Source organism: Telmatherina bonti (assembly GCF_933228915.1).
Source record: "Telmatherina bonti genome assembly, chromosome: 15".
NCBI lineage: Eukaryota > Metazoa > Chordata > Actinopteri > Atheriniformes > Telmatherinidae > Telmatherina > Telmatherina bonti.
This window is the reverse complement of record NC_136613.1, coordinates 24,193,377-24,213,047: the sequence shown is the minus strand read 5'-3', so window position 1 is coordinate 24,213,047 and position 19,671 is coordinate 24,193,377. Positions and strand designations below refer to the sequence as shown.

The window sequence follows — 19,671 nt, the reverse complement described above, 5'->3', positions numbered from 1 at the left end:
TTTTCAATTGCAATTTTATACGCAATATGTGTCAGTGTAATGCACATTATAGTAGATTCCTTTACATTTCATGATCATTTGGATGTTACTGGATGACTGAGGTTTTCCACTGATTTCATGGCTATTAATCCAAGCTTCTACCTTGTTTCCTTTAAATCCAGGGACCGAAATACTTCACACAGCTAATTGTCCAACACTGTATCTTTCTTTCACCCTAATGCACAGAATGGCTCTGAATGAGAAATTTTTACAAAGATTACCATAACAAAGCAATAATTTCCATACAAAGTGGACAAAGAGTCTACAAAGAGTTCCCTAATGAAGATCTGTGTTGTTATATTTACTGGCTAATTTCTCTAAATGTCAAGTAAAAGCCTGCAGGGACAAAATGATTGAATCTTGACAATATGTATTAATGGCAGTGGCTGCTAATTAGCAGAACTGAGAAAGGAGGCATTAATCTCAAATGCCAGTTGTAGGCTAACCAAGTATAGAGTTAACTTGGCACTGCTTGTGAGCCCTAATGGATAAATATTAAGTTGTGGGTCAGAGAGAAACTCCGAATGCCACAAGGTTAATCTGTGGATATATTCTCAAAAGGCTTACGCTAATATGTTTATTTTAGCCCCGTGGAGCTTCAGACTATGTAAGGTGCTTTGCTCAAACTATGTTGCTTCTTTTTTTGTACCTCATGCCTCATAAATTGTGCTCTATGTATATATATTTGTAATTTCTTTAGACTTTTTTTTATGCTTCTTTATAATCTAGTTCTCTTTTTTCTCCAGTGTTTTTTTTATTTGTACTTTAAGCTGTTCTTTCTGCTTACAATTGTTACCTGAGAAAAAACAATTAAAGTTGTGAGAATTTTAATAACTTGTGATTAATTTTTTTCAGTTTTTCACGTATTTTATGGAGCATTTTATACCTTTAACCTTTAATAATTACAGTATAGTAAAATTGGATCAAAAATAAATCACCGACAAAACCAATATGTTACAGCTAGTAGTGCCATCTACTAGTTAAAACTGAAGTAGTAATAGTTTACCACTTCAGTTCAGTTGAGTTGACTTTGTTTTGTACCCGTAGGTAGATTTGTTGTACAGCAATTTCAGGTTTGGTATCAAAGAAGACAGTAACAAAATAGACACATAAACAGACATCCTGACATTCACAATGGCTCGCAAAGTCAAAAATCAACAAATAGTTTTATTAATAGATAAAACCAATTTAAAATCCTAAAAATTATTAAGGAGGACTGCTGAAGATTAAACAAACCTGTTCTTTTAATGTTTTGTCCTACAGCCTGGCACCTGGAACCTGTGTCCTGATGGTAGGAGGTGAAACTCCACATATAAAGGATGGGAGTCAAACCTCACAATATTAGAGGCTATACGCTGTTCCTGCCTGGTGTACAGGGCCTCAAGACTTGCCTCACCAATCAGCCTTCTGGACTGTTAAATAATCTAACTGACTTTATTTCTGTCTTTCAGAGCCAAATTACCAAACCAGGCTACCAGGGAAAATGAAAAAATTGATTCAATAAAAGATCTGTAAAAGAGAGAGCATTGTTTTGTCAATATTAAAACGTGACAGCTTTCTGAAGCAGAAAAAAACAGTCCTTTTTTTATACACAACAAAACTTTACAGATCCTTTCTTTTTTCAGATCAAGCAATTGATTTGCTAAATGGTAATTGTCAATTGATCTAACTTGTTTGGATAGGTGAAAATTTTGGTTAATTGTTTTTGTTTTGTTTTGGTTTTTGTGTCATTATTTTACAAACCAAACTACCGGTACATGCAGTTTTAACCTAGACCCCCATCGGTATTTGATGAAACACTGCCACCCCGTGGCTTATTGATGGAAGTGCAGTACAGAGTGAGAGGCCTATGGTTAATGGTCTATGGAGGCAACACACTATACAGAGATAAATAAAAATGCTTAAAACTTAAATTCAAATCAAATTTACCCAATTTAAAAAGTATGACAGTAAATTGTGATTACTTAGACTTCCGCTTTCTCGTCACATCAGACATGTGAGGAGCGTTATCGGCTGGAAGATGCGGTTCTTCACCGCTAATGGGCGCTGCAGACAGGAAGCTAACTCCTCACATGATCATCAATCCGCGAAGATTTGATTGTATTTTGTTTCTTCACTAAATAAATGACAAATGTTCATATTTGTTGGTTACATGTCACATCTTTCATTAAAAGTATTATAGGAAATGCAACTAATTTATTTATTTATTTTTAATGTATCTCGTCTACGTCGTTTCCTTCAGTCTACTACAGCTGATGAGCTCCTCCGGAAATGAGATTCCCTTTTGAAAGTTTGGACCGGAACTTTGGTTTATTTGTGTGTAGCTGCTGAACGGTGTTGTAAAGTGAAAGTACAAGGAATAGAAGCACAAATTAGTCGGTTTTTACATCTGTGACGGTGATGAACCAGCAACTGGGGAATATTGATGTAGCAACAGAAAAGGTGGAAAAACCTAAGCAGAAGTACTTTGAGAAAAGGAGCCAGGTTTGAGTTCAACGACTTAAATCAACTTCAGCCAGTTCATTGTGTCTGCTGCAGTGCCATAAACATTTTAACTAAATAAAATAAAGCAAACCCTTGCTTATAAATGTACAATATTTTTTTTCTGTCTGTGGCCCAACAGTGATAGTATGCTAATGTTATGCTAACCTAGCCTGTTTATGTAGCTGCTCTGTTAAAATGAACAGAAGACCAGTTTTAGTCTGTTATCTGGAATAAGTACGAGTTGCTGCAAAAAGAAAGAAGTGATTTGATCAATAACTGAACATAATTGTGACATGTTGAGTAAAAGTTGTCAGTAAGTTCAATAGGTTGTTTTAAAACAGGATTTTCTTTACTCTTTTTGTAGGTGCTGCCTTCTGGGGCCACTGATGGTAAAGTGTACTAAATTTCGTGAAAAATAAACCACAACCCTCATTTCATTTGTTGTGCGTTGTGTGTTTCTGTATGTTTTTATACTGCATGATCAAATAAAACGGATTCACAGCAACACGCTGTGAATACAGCAACACGCTTTAAATGAGACTTAATTAATTAAATTATTGAGGAAACATATCTTAATGGTCTTTTTGTTGTTGTTGTTTCTAAGTTGTACAAAGGCTGGCTTTAGCCCACAATCCCAGACAGCAGAACAAAGACTTTAAATGCTACAGTGAGGCTTTACATGAACTGTTTAAAGCAGTTACAAACCAGCCTGACCAGTAAGTGACCAGTAAAGTTGTGTGCAGTTTCCATGTTTGCTATGTGTTCTATATCTTGGTCAGACACATTGCTGTCTTTAATAGGTTTAGTAGTGATCCCAGTCTTTGTGGCAGTGATGATGACCCAAGTTTGGACTCTCCAGAAGTCTCAGCTCAGAACTCTCGGGTGCTGTTGACAGAAACTGGTATGTATTTGTGTGTAGGATGAGTAAACCATTCAGCTGTGTTTTTGCTTTTTTGGAGAGAAGACTGGACCACTTTTAAGTATAGTCAAAGGAATAGCTGCTGAAATCTTTTAATGGTTGCTACATCCTTTTTGTAATCTTTACTTCTCACCATTAAGTCCTAAGATATTAATTTCTTAGAAATGTACTTGCTCACTGTTTATTGCTGAAATGTTTTGACCCATTAACACCTGTTAGAGAAACATTTGATCATTAACTATCTTGGGTATTTTCTGTGCTTCTTTTTGTCCAGATGTGACTTTACCTTCCTATCTGGATGGCAGTTGTGGCTTTCAGGAAGTTGACAAAGAGTTACAGTCGGCTAGCCAATTCCGCGATTCCCATGGCTCATCTTCATTGGAACTAGTAAAGATTTACCAAGAAATGATTACCATCTACAAGCAGCTAAAAGTAAGAGATGTAAAATGTGAAAGCTGTATGTTGTAGTTCTTGCAATTTGCAAAAGATTCTAGGTGGATTAAGACAAAGGTACCAAAAAAAAAGGTGTCAGGTTTGGGGTTTGCCTTGTCTTCCACTTTTATTAAATGTGTTCAGTAACTTTGGAATGATGATAGGGAAGATAATCTCTTAAAACATGTTTCTCTGTGTACAGGCAGAGAGGCAGAGCCAGCAGCAGTGGGAGAGGGAGTTGCACAAGCGAGAAAGGAGGCTGAAACAACAAGAAGAGACCTTCAAGAGACTAGCTGGACAGGAAGGGACTATCCACACTCACATTCTGGCTGCAGAGGAGGTCAGATACAAATCAGCTAATCAGGGTCAAACAAGTTTTTTATTTTTACCACAGACTAGCTTTAACAACTCAGATTCTACCAGCGGCTTGATAAAATCTCACGAGAATCCAGCCACATTGTCAGGTAGTCTCTTTTCACCTTTTTAATTAAATTAAATTTAGCTTTATTTGTATGGCATCACTTAACAACAATGTCATCTAAGGGCATTTTACAGATGTATCAGTTTGAGCTCATTCACAATAAATAAACTAGTTAAGGAAAACCCATTGACTGCATTGGATCTTGACTTTGATCCAGCCCACCATGCCGAGCATGCACAATGTGACAGTGAAAAGGGGGGGGGGGGCAAAGCTCTTTTTAACAATGGTTTTATTCTTCATTCCTCAGAAATTTTCAATAAAATAGTTAAATGATTACAGAAACCAAACCAAAACATTATTACAAGCTCATTTGTAATAATTCTTTCATCGCAGATTTTTGACAGAATATAAATACAAACTTTATTTAGTACAGTGATTTATTAATTCACAAACATTGTTTTCTGTCTATTTTTATTTTATGTGAATTTTACCAGAAACACCAGAAAGAACTGAGCAGGCTGCAAGATTTCATCCAAGAGAAGAACAGAGAGAACAAGAGGCTTAAATCCAGTTTTGCCACCATTAAGGAACAAAATGACAACATGAGGAAACAGGTTAGAGGAAGAGTGTGTGTGCTTTGGGTCTAAACTTGCAAGGCTGTTTTGTACTCATGAAATGATAATTAGTCTTGACACATCAGTTCAAAATAGGTATGGTAACTCATACGTGTTGCACATCAGCTGAATTTCCTTTTCAAGTCAAAGAGGAATACCAATTTTTCATTTCTTCGTGGGTGTCGTATCAAAGCAGTTACTATCTTTGTCCACAAGAGGGCAGTACAACTCCATAGTTGTGTATTTGAAGCAGGCAAGGAAATGCCATATTTAAAGTTTCCAAACCATCTATAATGGATTAAACAAAAACTATATTCCATTAGAGCCTCTTTCCATGCTTTCTTTTTTTTTTTTTTTAAAGTGCTGTGTAGTTCGAAAATCTATGTGAGATCTCTGTATTGAGTTCCATGTATTCCGTGTGGCAGTATCCATCTTTGTAGGTTGCTTTTTCCCATTTAGCTGATCTACAGCAAAAGTTAAAATACACACACACACACACACACACACACACACACACACACACATATAAATATATATATATATATCTATATATATATATATATATATATATATATATATATATATATATATATATATATATATATATATATATATAGATAGATAGATAGATAGATAGATAGATAGATAGATATATATATATATATATAGATATATAGATATATATATATATATATATATATAGATATATAGATATATATATAGATATATATATATATAGATATATAGATATATATATAGATATATATATCTATATATATATATCTATATATATTGGGGCCAGAAAAACAAAAATACTTTGCCTCACCAAAAGATCACCATATGTATGATAAAGCATGGTGGTGGTGGTATCATGCTTTCAGATAGCTTTACTTCAGCTGGCACTGGGACTTTTGTCATGGTGGAAATCATTTAAAACAGTACCAAATGCAAGTAACTTTCTGCTAGAAAATATCTGCTAGAAAGCTGAAGCTTAAGAGGATTTTTATCTTTTGCCATGGCAGTAGCCCCAAGCATACACTATCAACAAAAGAATGGCCTTACCAGAAGAAAAGGAAAGATTTGCCATTGTCATAGACCTTAATTTAATAGAAAATCTATCCAGTGACCTGAACAGGACAAGAAATGCCCTGGCAATCTGGTACATTCAGAGTCTGTTTGCAAGGATAAGTGAATAAATGTTGTCAGTTCAAGATGTGCCATGCTGATACACTCCTAACCTTCAGTTTAATTGTACACGTCATGTGTTTTATAGCATTGGGCACGAAAGTTTTTTTTAATGATTTATTATGCTTTCAATTCAAAACATTACAAAAACCTTACATTTTCAAAAGGATGCGCATACATTTTATATCTACTATAAATAGAAGGAATTGGAGTTCAGGTCCACAGCATCACTGTGGACTGAGCTGTCATATACTCAGTAAAATTGGGCTTTATTGGAAGAGAGGTCAGATTCTTTCCTTTTTTTTTTTCCAAATCCTCTGGTAGCACCCTACAAACACCATCCTTAAAGTGAGGTAATATCATTAACTGATTACCCCAGACTAGGAAATTGTTCAGACTTTAGGGTAAGATGTATGGTTGTTTTAGTCTTTTAGGGAATTTACACTGGGACAAATGTTCTTCTTCCAGTTGGGCAGTAACCATCAGTGTACTCCTCAAGCAGCCCTGAAGTAATTTGAAGAGAAATACTGAAATGTCTTGAGACTGCCTTGTCAAAGTTCAGCCATCAAAAGTGTGCTGCATGACTTGCATATTATTGTACACCAGTGGAGCTCGGTCAACTTTAAGGAGCGGGAGCTGCTTCACCTCGGGGTTGGAGCAGAAATGTTATTGACTAGATCTCCCAAGTTTAAATGGACATAACTAATGAAAATTTAATCTCTTATTGCTGTAAAAGAAGATGTTGGATCTTCCACAAAGTATTGACTCTGTAGGGAGGTCATTACTTGTAATTGACAAGTTTTTTGTCCTCCTTTCTAAATTAAGAATACTTTATGCCTGTGTGGAAGACATATTGCTCTGATGAAATGCAAACCACTACAAAATTAGAATTCCAAGTTGCCAATAAAATAGAAAAAATATCAGATAAAATAAAAAATATTGTTTTTTTAATCATCCTGTTGTTAAATTGTGCTATTCAGATAGACTTACATTGCCCTTTAACACAATTTTAAATACTAACATAACAGGATGATGGCAGTGTCAATTTTTGTGTGCATATTTCTTCTGTTTTGTGCAAAAGAAGCTGCAAGTTTTATTAATATATAATTATTATAAAAAAAAATAGATAAATACATAATAGAGGGAAGATAAATGCTGAAACATATTAAAGCATTGATAAGTGAAAACCTTTTCAAGAATGACCAGGATCTCAATTCAGGTCAAAGGTAACATCTCAACAAGCTAATGTCTAAAGGCATGTGTCTGAGGAAAACCCTGTAAAAGACCTGTAGTTAACCAGTCAGACCTCTGGACTGAACCCAGTAAAGCGTCTCTGGAGAGACCTGAAAACGTCTGTGCAATGATGCTCCACATCCAACTTGGCCGAGCTTGAATTATTTTGTCAAAAAGAATAACTTCATCAAAGAAATGTGCCAAGCTAAAAATATCAAACATTGGCATGCAGCCCGTACTGGTATATTTATTAAAAACAGTAGCGAAATGAAAGACCAGGATCCTGACAAGGGTACGAGATTTTCCAGATGAGAATAAATTTACTGAAGCAAGATGACGCCATCTCAATCCCAATCTCAATAAACAAACTGTACTGGGCCATCTGGTTAATGAGGTGAGCCAGTAACAGTCTGTCCTGGACTTTCATGATGTCGCATGTTGGGGAAACTGGCCTGCAGTCACGAAGCATAGCGGTTATATTTTGTAAGATAGCAGAAAAAGGCAAAGTAGCTTTTACATCACAAGAACTTTCTTTTGACTCAAGCTGAAGTTAAAGAGGTGAGATTGTTGAATCTCACATAGCTGGTCTGTACAGTTTTTCAGGACCCTGGGACTCACGCAATCTGGACTTGCATCTTTGTTCTGATTCGGTCTCTTCAGCTTGCTTCTTCAATGGACTTCTGGAAACAGGCATGCTGGAGGAAGCGGCATAGGAAGACTGAGTGTTTCCTGATGTGTGCAGATTTTGATGAGTTCATGACTGAGGTGCATTTTGATGTCATGGAGGTGTCGCAGGGAAGCTGTGGGTCCAGAAATGGAAAGTTGGAGTTGCTGGAGGCAGTTGAAGAGCATGCCGAGTGTTGTTTTGAGCTTAAATCTATTGAAATGTTCAGCTTATTGGCTCTGTCAGTCTAATCCCTTTCCTCCTTGAAGCCTCTGATCTTTCTCATCTCTGGCCATACATCCTTTCATGAAAAAATGAATTCAATTCATTTTAAGTTGAGTCTGACATTTAAAATGTGGAAAACCTTAAAGGGTCCCAAAATGTTTCATATGTACCGTCAGTATAGCAATAAATTAGGATGTGCTTGTTGGTTTATGTGCCCGTGGGGAACTTTAAGAGGTTTACCTTCCTCTGAATTAATCTGTTGCAGCTTTTAAAAGCAGAACTCAGTGACAGATTTACTGCATGAATAGGAGGATTTTAGTTTTCCATGTCTGATATTCACTGTTTTTACAATCAACAGTTGGATGAGCTCAATGAACAAAATACAAAGCTGGAGAGCCAGTCCAAGAGGCTGCAAGCACGGTTTGAGAACCTACAGGTAAAGACGAATCTTACCTTTTGTTTCTTTGTTCTTTACAATGCACATCAGTTCTGCATGGATTATTGATAGTTCAGTTAGGATTTGTCGTTTTTAACATCCAGTGATGATGTGAATACTTTGTCATACCATCCCATTTGATATGATTCATTTATGGTTAACTTTATACATTTTGTAGATATCCAGTATACATTGAGTTTGGTAAATGTGTAACTCATATATTTACATTTTTAAAATTAATTTCTTTAGAGAAAACTTGAGCACTGCACAAGAGCCTGTCAGAAGTGTAGTGTAAGCAGTAAAGAGTGTATTAAACCGTGCCTAAAGGAGAAAACCGCTGCCTCTGGAAAACCCGGTGACAAGGTATAGCATCAAGTCTCTGTACACGTTTATTTTTGTTCCAGTCTAACAAACTACCAATCAGCAGGGTTTGCTCAAACTTCAGCTACAATACTTTGTCATTAAAATGTTTACTATGTTAAAAAAAAAAAGCTCATTTAAAATGGTTAGACAAACACTAACACACTGATTTACACATCCAGGCTGGAAGAGTACAACAGTGCTTAACCACAAACCACACTGATGCTGCCAACTGGCAGGATAAATCACAGTTTATGATTTTGTTAAGTTATCATCATGTTGTTGATGAAGATGAATGCACTTTGCTGTTTCTGTCTGTGAGGGAAAATTTAGGCCATTTTTCCTAAGAACCACCAGTGTCTGTTGTATATGTGAATATGTCTTTCAGTTGAACTTATATAAAGCACACACACACACTTGTGACTCATGTTTATGTCTTTTTTTTGTTTTCATTACTTAGTGGAAAAGATATTTTTAAGGGGAGAATGGCTACAACTTACAGATGCTGACTTTAGTTGTATTGTTGGGCCTATTTTTTATCCTGTGCTTCTTTCAGGGCGACTCAAGTCCCATCCAAATCAGGCTCTTAGTACTTCTGCTGGAATGGGTCCTCGATGGACAGATGCTGCCATTAGTAGCAGGAAATGAAGGGAGAGGTGTTGGCCAGTGTTCGTCCCCAGAGTTTCTGCTGAATGAGAGATGTGTCAAGGTGGTGTGTTCGACCCAGCTTCACTCTGACCTTTGGATCTCCTTGCATCTGTATTCCAGCTCAGTTTACTTCAAAGCCAAAGCACAACAGATGATGAGAAAGAAACAAAGTTTCTGGAGTTGTAATCATATTTATCTTTGTTTTCTTAGGTGCTGCCATTATTAGCTGATCAGCTTCATCACACTCCTCAATCAGAGGCCAACCTTCTCCTAAACCTTCTCCGCCTCATTTACTCTGCTTTGAGACACTTGGACAAGAGCATTCAGGTAACATCAAGTTATTTTCGTTTTTGTTCAATTTGATCTTGTTGGAGCAAGTATATTTCAGTTGCCAGAATTTGGCGTGTGATATTGACAGTAGAGCATGTTTTTCCCTCAGATTTAACCAAAAGCAACAGTTAAATTGTTTTGTGTTTAGAAAATGTCCCTGCTAGTTTTATAAGCATTTCCTTTCTTGAAAGAAATGACTGCCAGATGTAACCTGCATATCTGTTTGAAATCATTACACTAAAGTTCTGTCTTATAAGTCTTTACAGGGTGTATCGTAGTCATTGCAGGCAAATCACATCTGACTGAGCAGCAATGCTGAAATATACAATAACTACCTCACAATGCTTGGCAACTCCAGTCTATTGCAAAAAGATAAAACCCAACTGATCTGGTCTTGCTGGAAAAGTTCAGCTCTCACTTCTGCAATGAAGAGAAAAATAGTTCTTAATGCATTCATATATATATATATATATATATATATATATATATATATATATATATATATATATATATATATATATAGGCTTCATTATATATTAGAAACAAATTGGTGTCCTCATCTCATAATGACATATCAAAGTATACATTTTGTATACCCCTTCTCATAGCAGGGGAGGAATTTGTGTGCGGATGTCTTGTTAAGTTCAGTCTTAAACAGACTGTTCCTGTTTTTGTAGCTTTGATAAATATGTGTCCTGTATTTTCCTGCAATGTGGCCACAAGCCCCCCGAGACCCTGGCCTTATAACAAACACCATGCATCAGCAATTACTGGTTGAAGAGGTGATGGTTGAGTCATCTTTATACTGTTAACCTATTACTGTTTATGGACTTACTCTGTAGTCTACGTACTTATATGAAGACCAAATGTCAGCCTCCAGTCCTCAAGTCCTGTGCTTGTTGTCTTAATGTCCCACTTCCTGGCATGAATTACAGCCCAGCCTTCATCCACTGGCCCTCGCCACAGCCTGCTTCTTCCATGCTTTGGTCGTCTTCAACCGTTCCGCTGCAGGGAGCTTAGCTGCATCATGTTTGTTTTTCAATTTATGTCATATCAGCAACGTGACATGCTTGATGTTGAACTAGAATCATATGCCCACTTATTACTGCAATATGTGCCTGTTTTCAAGAAGAAATCCAACCAGTAATGGGCCACAGTGCATGAATGGAGTTAGGAAGATGATTTAAGGTCAAGGGGAGGGAAGGAAATGGGGAGGGGGGTTAAAAGTGGGATTGAGTTAGTCTGAAAACTGCTGACTCCATCAGAGTTAAAATACATATCTCTTGAATAGTAACTGTGGTTTACTACACTGTGTTATTGGCTCTGTCAGAGATTTAGTGAAGACATGCTGACTTCCCATCACCTGACTTTGCATTGTGTCCAATGCTGCAGTATAAGATGAGTGTCGGCGTCTCATTTCCATTGTTAACAGTTTTATAACAAAACCAACTCAGTGTATTTAGATGTATTTTTCTTTTTACCTTTCACAGCACGTAACTCTCACTGCAACATTACGGCGTATTGGAAAACTGTTATCAAGGCCTGCAGCCCAGTCAACCATGTTCCAGTCCAAAGATCCAGACCTGCCCAAAGCCACTGGACCCCTCAGAAGTTGGCTCCTTTTCCAGAACCATTGTCCTCACACACATATTCTTGCCAACCTCATCATCCTTCGCACCGTAACACAAGGTATCAGTGATGGAACATATTAAACAAGTTCATTAAGAATTGTATTTGAAAAGCACAGCAGGTATTTATGGTCAAGTACAATAGTGTAGGCAGCATTTATAGCTACTTGATGATGTAGCAGTAGTGTTACTATGAACAGAAGTCATTTTCTGGCTAATAGGTGTCACATTAGCACATAAGTACATATGTAACATAAGTAGTAATTTTAGTAGTAATTGCAACAGTACCATCTATATAAATATGATTATTGTCCTCCTTCTTCAAATGGAAACTTGATAAGTGACAGTTATTGTATTGTTGCTTGAAATGAACTTTGCTAACAATCAGTCAAATCAATTAAGTCTTAATTCAGGGTCTCAAAAGTCGACTTCACAAACAACTGAATGTTTGGCTCCTGTTGCATGCATGCACATGGCTAGCAGTATTATAATGGGCTGTTTAAGTGTAATCTGTTATTACACAAAGGCTAAACATGCTATAGACAAAAGGTCATAAAGCACTGCAGCAGCCTGCGGGATGACCAAATCTTCCAAACTCTTCCCAGCAATAAAACGTGGAGAGCAAAAATAAAATTATTTCATTCAAACATTCTCATTTGTTTGTCACATAAATCTTTTCTCAATCGATTCAGCAAAAATCCTGAACATCTTGTAGAACGATGTCTTTTCCAGATGGCTTAAACAAATCTGTGACGGTTAAAAACTCCATCCAAACATTATTTACTATGTTCAGCTGAGAGCCATTGTCAGCTTGTACAGACAGCCAGTTGTATTAACCCTTTGCTCTGAGGGTGTTTATATTATTTACAAATCCTGAGTTTGAGCTTAAGGATTGGTGTTCAATGATCAACCTGCTGGAACAGCTTTTCGGCCCTTATCCGAGGCTCCTAACCACATGCTGACCATATCTGTCCAAAATGTTATAAATAAGTTGTTAAACTGAAACACACATCTTTTTCATTATTATATTGACTTCATAAAAACCATTGTAAATGACTCCATAAGATAAACATAGCTGAATGTATTAGTTGGCATTGGCTAAAGAAAAGGAGACTGCAACATTACGGCGTATTGGAAAACTGTTATCAAGGCCTGCAGCCCAGTCAACCATGTTCCAGTCCAAAGATCCAGACCTGCCCAAAGCCACTGGACCCCTCAGAAGTTGGCTCCTTTTCCAGAACCATTGTCCTCACACACATATTCTTGCCAACCTCATCATCCTTCGCACCGTAACACAAGGTATCAGTGATGGAACATATTAAACAAGTTCATTAAGAATTGTATTTGAAAAGCACAGCAGGTATTTATGGTCAAGTACAATAGTGTAGGCAGCATTTATAGCTACTTGATGATGTAGCAGTAGTGTTACTATGAACAGAAGTCATTTTCTGGCTAATAGGTGTCACATTAGCACATAAGTACATATGTAACATAAGTAGTAATTTTAGTAGTAATTGCAACAGTACCATCTATATAAATATGATTATTGTCCTCCTTCTTCAAATGGAAACTTGATAAGTGACAGTTATTGTATTGTTGCTTGAAATGAACTTTGCTAACAATCAGTCAAATCAATTAAGTCTTAATTCAGGGTCTCAAAAGTCGACTTCACAAACAACTGAATGTTTGGCTCCTGTTGCATGCATGCACATGGCTAGCAGTATTATAATGGGCTGTTTAAGTGTAATCTGTTATTACACAAAGGCTAAACATGCTATAGACAAAAGGTCATAAAGCACTGCAGCAGCCTGCGGGATGACCAAATCTTCCAAACTCTTCCCAGCAATAAAACGTGGAGAGCAAAAATAAAATTATTTCATTCAAACATTCTCATTTGTTTGTCACATAAATCTTTTCTCAATCGATTCAGCAAAAATCCTGAACATCTTGTAGAACGATGTCTTTTCCAGATGGCTTAAACAAATCTGTGACGGTTAAAAACTCCATCCAAACATTATTTACTATGTTCAGCTGAGAGCCATTGTCAGCTTGTACAGACAGCCAGTTGTATTAACCCTTTGCTCTGAGGGTGTTTATATTATTTACAAATCCTGAGTTTGAGCTTAAGGATTGGTGTTCAATGATCAACCTGCTGGAACAGCTTTTCGGCCCTTATCCGAGGCTCCTAACCACATGCTGACCATATCTGTCCAAAATGTTATAAATAAGTTGTTAAACTGAAACACACATCTTTTTCATTATTATATTGACTTCATAAAAACCATTGTAAATGACTCCATAAGATAAACATAGCTGAATGTATTAGTTGGCATTGGCTAAAGAAAAGGAGACTGATTTAATGTGGTGATCATATTTCAGCAGAATACCAAAGAATGTTGTAGTGAACCACAATACTTTGTACAAGAAAATAAAATGTTTCAAACCATTGATTCTTTTTCAACCTATATTTGCACTTCCTAAGAAATTTGAATTGAAAATTGGTTCGGTAATAGGTTAGTTCGTAGGACTAAAAACAAAGTGTAGAAGTTGGATTTGACATAAAACTTTACAAGCCAGCGTAAGACTTACATGTGGCTTTTTTCCACTTCCTGATCATTGGATTACTAAACAGAGCTGACCAAATCTGAAATATGCTGTATTATGTTGACATGTTCGTGCTTCAGTCTGTCATATGTTGACCTTTTGTGGTGTGGTTTTCAGAGTGTCAATATGCACAGCTATTTAGGACCAAAATTTGATCTTGTGTGGCTAAGTGGTCACACAAAATGACGCCGTCAGTCATTTTGCTGAATGATCCAGTTTCAACTTTACGGTTGCCATGAAATATGTACAGATGGGTTTCTAAACAAAGCTTAACCATGAACGTCACCGTGGTAAACACATTCATCCAGGCCTTATTCCACCCTGCTTTTAAATCTCTGTGCTCGGACTTGGTTCAACCTGCATAATCTGGTACATTTTATGAAATGAAATGCTCTTGTATCTGATTGGAATATCATTGGTCCACACTGGCAATATCCAACTCTGGCCCTCAAGCACTGGTTTCCTGCAGCTATTGGATGTTTCCCTGCAGCAACACACCAGATTTAAATGAATGAGTCAGACTGGTGCAAAACTTGGCAAAAAGCTGTTGGATTGTCATTTTATTTGAATCACCTGTGTTGTCTGAGGGAGACATTTAATACCTGCAGTACACTGGCCCTCAAGGACCCAAGATGGTGCCCCCTGGTCTACACAAACTATTTTCTCTAAGTTTGCTTTCCATGTTTCCTTTTTGTCCTCCTCGACATTGATGGACAGTCAAATTAATCGTAATTAGAAAGGTTTTTGTCGGGTTTTCCTAACCTACCGTTTGATAGGAAGCTAACCTCGGACCAACATGAAACTGCTTTCATCATACGCTGGACATTTAATACGGTGTAAGTTCATGTCATGGTTGTCACTTTGCCTTTGATATTGGTTTATAACAGAGTTGATAAAAACTAACACCCAGAACAGGAGACACCCTCCAGAAATCTGGTTCCAGGTGTGAAATATTTTTGACAACGTATAGTTCTCCCCTGTCTGCAGCTGATGTATTGGTCCAGGCGTTTGACAGACTGCGTGCAGATCTCAAATGTGAGGAGAGTCGATGTCTGTTCATCCAGTATGGAGGAGTGTGCATGCTGCTGTCCATGCTTAGGTCTGGTCACGTGGGGCTGCACCGACCTATAGACATCCTAATGCAACTCACTGAACAGTCCCGTAAGTAAACATGTTTTGTATATACTGTAGCCGTAGCAGCAAGCTTTACCCCTGCTAATGCCAACAACTGCTCTGACCAATGATGAGCCATCACTGCATCCAGAGCATCCATCTATGACGAGTAAGAGGGCGACTGCTTATTTGACCATTTAACCTCCATTAGACATAATAGTTTTGTCTGTGATGTTCATCCTGAGAGCCAAACACTGCTCATGGGTTTTAAGGTTGAATTTTCAAGAATTGCGATGTTTGTAAAATCGACATTCATTTATGTTTACAGTGTCCTTTTAACTTCATCAGCACATTTAGTTCCCACAAAGCCCAAACCAGAAATGTCTCAAACAGCAAAAAAAAAGCAGGGAAATAACATCATACAGACAGGGCATACATGTCCACCTGCACTTGAAACTGGTCCTAAATGATTTAGATGATTTAAAGACCTTATTTAGTTTAAGCCCACTGGTTCTTGTAATGCTGCTGCATGTGGTGCTGGTGAGAGATTACTGCAACTGATGTCTCAGACACTGCAGAATTCTTCACAAATAAGGCCTCAATTATAGTAACAGACGTGTAACCCCTTTTAATTGATGTCCACCAATAGAACAAGTCGTTTTTTTTCCCCAGTTCATTTGTGATTGAGTTCATGTTGTGTAACTCACTGTGAATGGAAAATTGGTTTCTGATTGACATAGCTGTCGTGTTCATTTTTTGCAAGTCAGATTTATAGACTGTCACAACTATCAGTATTTACTTTGATTAATACCAGCCCCCTTGCTGTCTCACTCCATATCATCCCCACATGATAACCGCATGTGAAAAGTAATGGTGGGCCTGTTAACATCAATCACAAGCACTGGTCAGGCAATAAGATTTGGAAGGCGCTGTCATAAAACCTTGGACCTCTACCTCCTCCTGGCTGTTTTATGGCAAGACAAAAGACTTGATGGAGGTGGATAAGGTTGAGATAACAGCTGCAGTGTGTTTTCATGGAAAGGGGGAGTTTGCCTGGGTTATTAACCGTATCATTTTAACTGCTGTTTGCTAATACAAAGCAGAACCATACGCCAGAAGCAACTAGGGCTTGAACTGTGTTTCACGGGAACTGGAGGCTAAACAGGACTTGCTAATTACTGTGTTTTACCCGCAGTAATGAGGGGAGATGGAAAAAGCTTGAGTAACGGGGGACAGAGGTTTACACATGAAGTTCTCCAATAAAACAAAACAGAAGTGTTCTTGTACACAGAACACAAGAATGCATACATTGGATCTCTGACTGCTTGTATAAAGTTTGGTCACATACCAGTTTCCACAATATGTCTAAATAATACATACATCAGTAAAAAGGCAGTTGACAAAATAAAAAGTCATCATAGCATTGGCTGATTTGTGGTTGAAAGTAGGTACATTAACTATGAAACTGTTTCATGCAGTGTGTTTGACCTCCATCTTCATCAAAAATGTGCCTGTTTGTGGGGATTTGATTTGTTATGATTGTAACAGTTCAGACATATTTGTTTGGTTTAGATTTGTGTGGACTCTTCCCTAACTTTTAATTAGTTTTTTCTTCTATTTCATGTCCCACAATATCTTATTTTATCAGCTGTCACTTCCACGCAGTGTGTTTGTTTTACTGTGATTGTGAGGAAAATTATTTCAATATGCATAGACTTGTAAAATGTAGAACACAGATTAAATGCAGCATTGACTTAGAGGACAATGACTTCTCCTAAAATGTGATTTTAGAGTTAGAGCAGACATTAAATCGTTCCTGTTGCTATGTAACATGATCAAATGTACGGGAACCTCACAGACGATGTTACAGTAAAGTCTCTGTTGTTGAGTTTGATGGAAGTTGTAAGAAAGGAAAAAAAGCAGAGACACTGCCAGGCTGTCTGTCTTCCTTTTCTGTTCTTTTGCTCAAAGCAGACATTTTGTGTACTTACCTGAATAAACAAAGGCAGTACAAGAGCTCAAAAAGTATTTTGTGTACCGTTATGTAAAATGAAGAACAAACATTTCTGCTGTTCGTGACAGTTGCTTTTTTTAAAAATTTTTTAAAATTTTTTTTATTTTGAAATTGTGTTGAATTCAAGGTTGGGAAACTTCATCCTAGCAGGAATTGGTGGTTTGTCTTGTTCGTCTCAGTTTTGCCTCGAGATGAACTGGTGACCTGTCCAGCATCGGACCTGCCTCTCGCTTGACAGCATCTGGGATAGACTCCTAGAGTTTTAAAAATGTAAAAGAAAATCTGTTTTAAATGTTAAACCTTAAAAGGCCACGTTATTTAATCTGTTACTGGAAAGGAGAATATTGTCAGATTCTATCCATGTTCTACTCCTTATCTGAACTCCAAATGCCGATCTTCTGTTGTGATTTGATATCAGTACCAGCCAGAAAAGTCCCTCCATTGTTCCAATAGTTGTGTGTGCTTTAAGACAGAAAAGAGTCCGATTTTGAAGGGTAGGAATGTGACTTTAGCAGAAACAAATGTTTGTTTACCAGTAACCAAGTTTATTTTAGGACTTCAGAAGGTCATCTTTTCCTGTTATTGATTTAAAAAATGTGCATGTACCATCTGTTTGCATTGATGATGATGTCCTCTCCGTTTCATCTCCGTGTGTGTGCATGCGGTTGAGTTTGTGGTTTGATGATGGGAAGGTCAAAGCTAGAAATGATAGCAGGGAACTTCTTCTAAATCCCATCGTCACAAAACCACTTTGACCAGCATCTGCCTTTCTGCTTCACTCGGTTTGATCGTTAATCTTTTTATCATTCATTTAGCATTCACACAGTTTTCATTCTGAAAATCTAAAAAGTATGGCAGAGTAAATCTGGTCATTTATATATCCTCTTGGGTTGTAACTGAAAAATGTGTTGTTGATTATTGTAATTATTTTAATCATATCCTGCTCTCTTTGCTCTGCTTGTAGGCTACTTAAATCCATTTCTAGAGGCTTGTAGCTGTGAGGAGTTTTTCAGGACAATTTCTCAGCTCCTCAGAAACCCTTGTCTGGAGCTGGCATCGCTTGAGAAGCTCTCTATCCTTCTGCAGAAGCTCTCCAGCATAAGGTAGTGTCAGTGAAATCTGCAGTGATCTTTGCATTTAAACAAAAATAAAACTACAGTTAGCATGAAGGCATTCATATAGTGGGTGAAAATATATAATTTAAATTAGATTTATGCACTCCTTATGCTATTTTAAGTACCCAAAACATCAATTTAATAACTTATTTAAAGAACACAGACTGATCATGATTTGGGTATTTGTTATTAAGACTGAAAAAGTATCTTAATTCAAGTTGTTACCAACTTCTCTTCTGGTTTTCTCATCCACTAATGTATAGACCATGAGATGTTTCTTTCTTCTCCTCTTGCTCATATTCTGTATGTGAGACAGTTTTGTAAAGGTTTTACTGAAAATATGTCCTGACTGATGGTGTTTGTGTTGTTTATACAACTCATGCAGACAAAACCGTCATCTGTTTGAGCGCTCGTCCATCCACCTCCAGATACAGGACCTGCATGATAAAACTGACCCAGCACACACGTTCCTCTGCCTCAACCTCAGAGCCATCCTTTACAACTTGAAATAACATTCGTGTTTCTTTTGTCTCTGAGTGCATGTTAAAACTTACTTTTATTTGTGGAAGATGACAGTAACTTCTAATTCACAACTCTTCGCAACAAAATGCAAGGGTGGCAGTTTTACCTAAAAAAAAAAAAAAAAAATCTGCTTGCATGAGCTGTTGTTGCTAAAGATTTTTTGTTGTTTTTTTTATTTGACAAGTGTGTTTTTTTAGCATTTGTTTTGCACTGGATTACTAGATGAGTGCATGTAGGCCAGTGCACCACCCAGACTCCTCTTCTTCACAGCAATACTGGTGTAAAAGATGCAGTATGTGGTTTGGCATCGTTTTGCCAAAATATTCAAGACCGTCCCTGATAAAAGTCTGAATGTTGATCTGAATTCTGTATCCTTCAGCATCAATAGTGTATTTTCAGTTATGCAAATAGCCAGTGTTATGTGCACTAAAGCACCCCCCTATCAGAGATTGAGGCCTTTTGAGTGCTGATAAAAAGCCCAACAAGCCTCTTCTTTAGTTTGGAGGATTTTACTTAACACAGTTTTAAAAAATTATCTTTATTTACATTTTTTGTAACTACAGAACGGTTTTCCACTCTGCCTCTGTCCATCTTAAATAGCTTTTGGCTGAGTAAAAACTGCCATATTTCTGGATTATGTAAACATGTGGCCTTTTCTTTACATGATAGTTTCAACCTGCATTTG

The 19,671-nt window shown here is 37.1% G+C and overlaps 1 protein-coding gene across 1 annotated transcript; it reads left to right on the top strand.

Annotated features, from left to right (window-relative positions):
- Nucleotides 1–3,162: 3,162 nt before the first annotated feature.
- Nucleotides 3,163–18,976, top strand: ccdc138 (coiled-coil domain containing 138; the record flags this gene model as incomplete). Its single annotated transcript, XM_079254728.1, has 14 exons — nt 3,163–3,239; nt 3,324–3,424; nt 3,717–3,874; nt 4,077–4,214; nt 4,790–4,909; nt 8,575–8,652; nt 8,902–9,015; nt 9,569–9,721; nt 9,871–9,987; nt 11,481–11,679; nt 12,777–12,917; nt 15,210–15,383; nt 18,314–18,452; nt 18,850–18,976. Exons 3-14 carry the CDS (start codon nt 3,848–3,850, stop codon nt 18,974–18,976), a joined length of 1,527 nt encoding a protein of 508 aa, XP_079110854.1. The 5' UTR covers nt 3,163–3,239; nt 3,324–3,424; nt 3,717–3,847.
- Between the last annotated feature and the right edge of the window lie 695 nt (nt 18,977–19,671).